The sequence below is a fragment of the Drosophila suzukii genome, chromosome X, assembly GCF_043229965.1.
Source record: "Drosophila suzukii chromosome X, CBGP_Dsuzu_IsoJpt1.0, whole genome shotgun sequence".
NCBI lineage: Eukaryota > Metazoa > Arthropoda > Insecta > Diptera > Drosophilidae > Drosophila > Drosophila suzukii.
The window spans coordinates 10,402,015-10,405,508 of NC_092084.1; the positions used below are offsets into that span (position 1 = coordinate 10,402,015).

General features: G+C 47.3%; 1 protein-coding gene across 1 annotated transcript; it reads right to left on the reverse strand.

The window, feature by feature from the left end:
- Positions 1–244: 244 nt before the first annotated feature.
- Positions 245–2,829, reverse strand: LOC108016664 (uncharacterized). Its single transcript, XM_070997645.1, has 2 exons — positions 430–2,829; positions 245–361 (listed from the first exon to the last, which is right to left on the reverse strand). The coding sequence occupies exon 1, from the start codon at positions 2,405–2,407 to the stop codon at positions 947–949; it is 1,461 nt and encodes a 486-aa protein (XP_070853746.1). The 5' UTR covers positions 2,408–2,829; the 3' UTR covers positions 245–361; positions 430–946.
- Between the last annotated feature and the right edge of the window lie 665 nt (positions 2,830–3,494).

A 3,494-nucleotide genomic window follows, 5' to 3' on the forward strand; every position in this document is an offset into this window, starting at 1 on the left:
ATTGATAAACACAGAGTTGAATGCAAAAATTTAATGGCCGGCCAGCAGAATTTGAATGGGAATGGATAGTTGGGTCGTTAAAAAGATAGGGATCAGGGGAATGTGCAAATAAAATACAAAGTGAGTGGCTGGAGTTAAAGATATATTGTTGCTTCATAACTGCCAAGACTTAAAGATAGTAAAACTTGGTGAGTAAATATTTTGTTAAAGTTATTTATTAATACCTAAATAAAGTACACACGTAGAGATGTTCTCGATTTGGATAAACTGCATTGTTTCAAATTTAAAGTGTCCATGCTTATAGCGTGTTTTATTCCAACCAACAAATCCACGCGAATTCTTCAGTATTTCGGTACATAAGCTTGAAAGTAAAGTTCTGTTTCCCTTGTCCATTAAAAATCATGAATGAAAAACTAAAATTTTATTTACCCGAATAGCTTGGAATTGTAAAGCGCTGAACCAGGAGAACTCGATTGTTTCTATGTTGGAACGCAATTGGGAACATCAGGCAAAACGAAACATCCTTTGGAGGCAGCAGTTCGACAAAAGGCCGTCCCCCATTGGGCTAATATATATATATATAGAATATGTATATATACATTCGTCATCGTGACTTCATGGGCGGACCGTGGATCGCGGATCGAGGATCGGGGATCACGATTCGAGGAGCACGGGTCACGTATCAAGGATCACACGGATCGCTGGTCCGCGGACGCAGTTCACGTACAGTAAAACCATATTGCAGGGCTCGTCGGCGGCACAGGACTCGGGGCTCTGGGTGTTGCGACTCACAGGACTACATGATCATAGCCGCGAGTGCTGTGCTAGCTCAAGGATATAAAAGTTATGAAGCCGAAGGATACGAAGTGCAGTGAATATCGATGAAGATGATGTCGATGTGGATTGGGTTATGCGAATGTTCCAGTATCATATGCATATTGATGGACTAACGCTTGCGCCAGGACAATGGCTCCTTCTCCAGCTCCTTGGCCCGCATGGCAGCCTCCTGGTTCCGTCGCATGATCTCCAGCTGTTCCATTTCGGAGACCAGGGTATACCGATTGCCGTCCTTCTTCAGATACCCATTATTCACGGCGGCGTGCAGGGTGTGCGGCACATGGCGCTTCAACTCGACCTCGGGTCGCTGGAGTCTCAGGGCCAGGGTGTTTATGATCTCCGGATAGCTGACTGATCGCGATTGTTCCTTAATCAGTGAGAGGACGGCGGTGAAGAGGTCCGGAAGTGGCTGTTTGCGCCAGCGGACATAGGGTTTGCCGCCATGACGCTGCACTGGATGCATCAGCTGATGATGGTGATGATGATGATGATGGTTACCTTGGAGGGGCGGAAAGTCCTGGTCCAGGAAGTGTGATGGCGTGGGCAGTAGGGGCTGGGAGACGGCCGCCAGAACCCCCTGCGAAATGGCCGGAAGTAGGGGTAGCGATACCGCCGGAAGCAGTGATTGCGGAACCGGAAGTGGTAGCTGAACCGGAACCAGCGAACCAATGCCCAGCAAAGAGGGCTTAAAGACAGCCGCCTCGGCATTCAGTCGAAAGTGCGAGGGAGCACTGTGGCTCGGCTTGGGCAAGAGTCCGCCATCATAGAGGGTCTCCACTGTGGCACCGGGCATCGTATAGGCCATGGCATCGGCATTCAACTTGGAGTTGGCCGCCTTCAGCAGGACGGAGGCAGAGGGCTTCAGCTTCTCGAGAAGATCCTTGTCCAGCTCCTTTTTGCGCACCGCCAGCGAATCGCCCTCCTCCGTCTTGCACTCCGTTTCCTTGACGACACTGCTCTTGACACTCGGCGAATCACCATTATCTTGGGCAGGGCCATGGGCGTTGGCGTGGGGGACTTGGCCTTGGGGCCCCATTGGTCCACCAACTCCAGTCCCAGATCCATGTCCTTGCCCCTGATCGCTGCTCGTGCTGGTGCTGCTCGTGGTGCTGGTACTGCTGCTGGTGCTATTCGCACTGCTGCCGCCCTCCAAATGTCCACCCATATCCAGGTCGAGATCCCGCTGGAGACCCAGTCCCAGACCCCCCAGGCCCATGTGCATTTGGCGGGTCAGGTGCTGCATCTTGTGGCCCAAGCCCAAGTTGAGATTCAGACCGGATGTGAGATGCAGTTGGTGGTGCAGGTGCTGCTGCAGCTGGCTCAATTGTGTCAGATGATTTAGCTGAGTTAACCGATTCAACTGGCTCAACTGGCTCAGCTGGTTCAGTTGGTTCAGTTGGTTTAGCTGGTTCAGCTGATTGAGATGGCGATTCAGTGGATGATAGTGACGAAGATGATGATGGTGGGGTCCACCAATGGCACCACCCAGCTTGGAGCCCAATATCAAACTGTGCCGGGCGGCCAATGCTTGTTGCGACAAATCGCCGAGCTTCAGATGCAGGTCCTCCATAGTGCTCTTCCTTTGCCAGGATTTACTCGTTTGCGAATTTAAAAATTTCGAATACTTTTCGATATTCCCAAATGCGTGGGCGATCTTTCGACGAGGGCGAGATATAGTTTTTTGAGTTGCGATCTCTGAACGGCGCTTCTTCAGATGCGATTTCGGCTCGGGGATTCGGTAGTTGGTGGCTGTTCTCGGGACTTTTCCTTTACCTTTTTTTGTAGCGGCTTCGTTGGGCTTATCTGGGGTTATCTGATTACGGTCTGGAGGAAAACCGGGAAAACAGGCTGTCTTTACACTTAGGACCAATAACCCAACGGAAGAACACGGTACAGATACGTTAATTTACAACAGTTTTTTGTGTGCTGCCGAAAGAGAAATTTTGCCGATCGAATGAAGGGTGTATGTGTTATGTATTATATTTACACAAGCCTCTAAGTGAAGTACGCTTAAATCGAAAATCTTAGCCTGCTGCCAAGTTGCTTCTTATAAAATACATACGAAATACAATCTTAGTTTAAGTAATGAAATAAATACAACTAGTGTACAATAAAGGGATTAAAATATTTTATAAGTTCAATTGCTTTATCCGTATCAGTATCCTTAAGTTAAAATATCTATACCATAATTTACAAACCTTTTAAATAATAATTTAATACATTTTTCCTATACATCATAAATATATCTCTTAGATACCTTACAATAATTTCAAATTTCATATCTGAAAACTCAGAAAACTCATCTCAAAGGGGCGTGTTGAGAGAAGCCCCACAATACCAAATTTAGTTCTTTGGTCCCAAAAAGGAAAACTGAATGTCTCTTATGGGGTGGAAAACGCAGACTCAATGTGTACATTGCATAAATAAAAAGGGAAACCTCAACAACCAAAGGGCATAACAATTTTGGGACCCGAGTTTTCAGGATTTGGTTGGGCTTTCGACCCAAAAAAGGATGACTTTGCCGCAGGCCAAAAACAAGCCAAATCCAGTTACCCAAAAAGCACCATGTAAAACAATATGCCGCCGAGGTACCAAAGTTATGCGATAAGCAAATGAAAAAGGGGCACGCCCCCGAGTCTCGTTTGTTTAGCCCTTGT

Excerpts from the sequence above, each read along its gene's own strand:
- LOC108016664 (XM_070997645.1), bottom strand. The coding sequence starts at position 2,407 with ATGGAGGACCTGCATCTGAAGCTCGGCGATTTGTCGCAACAAGCATTG.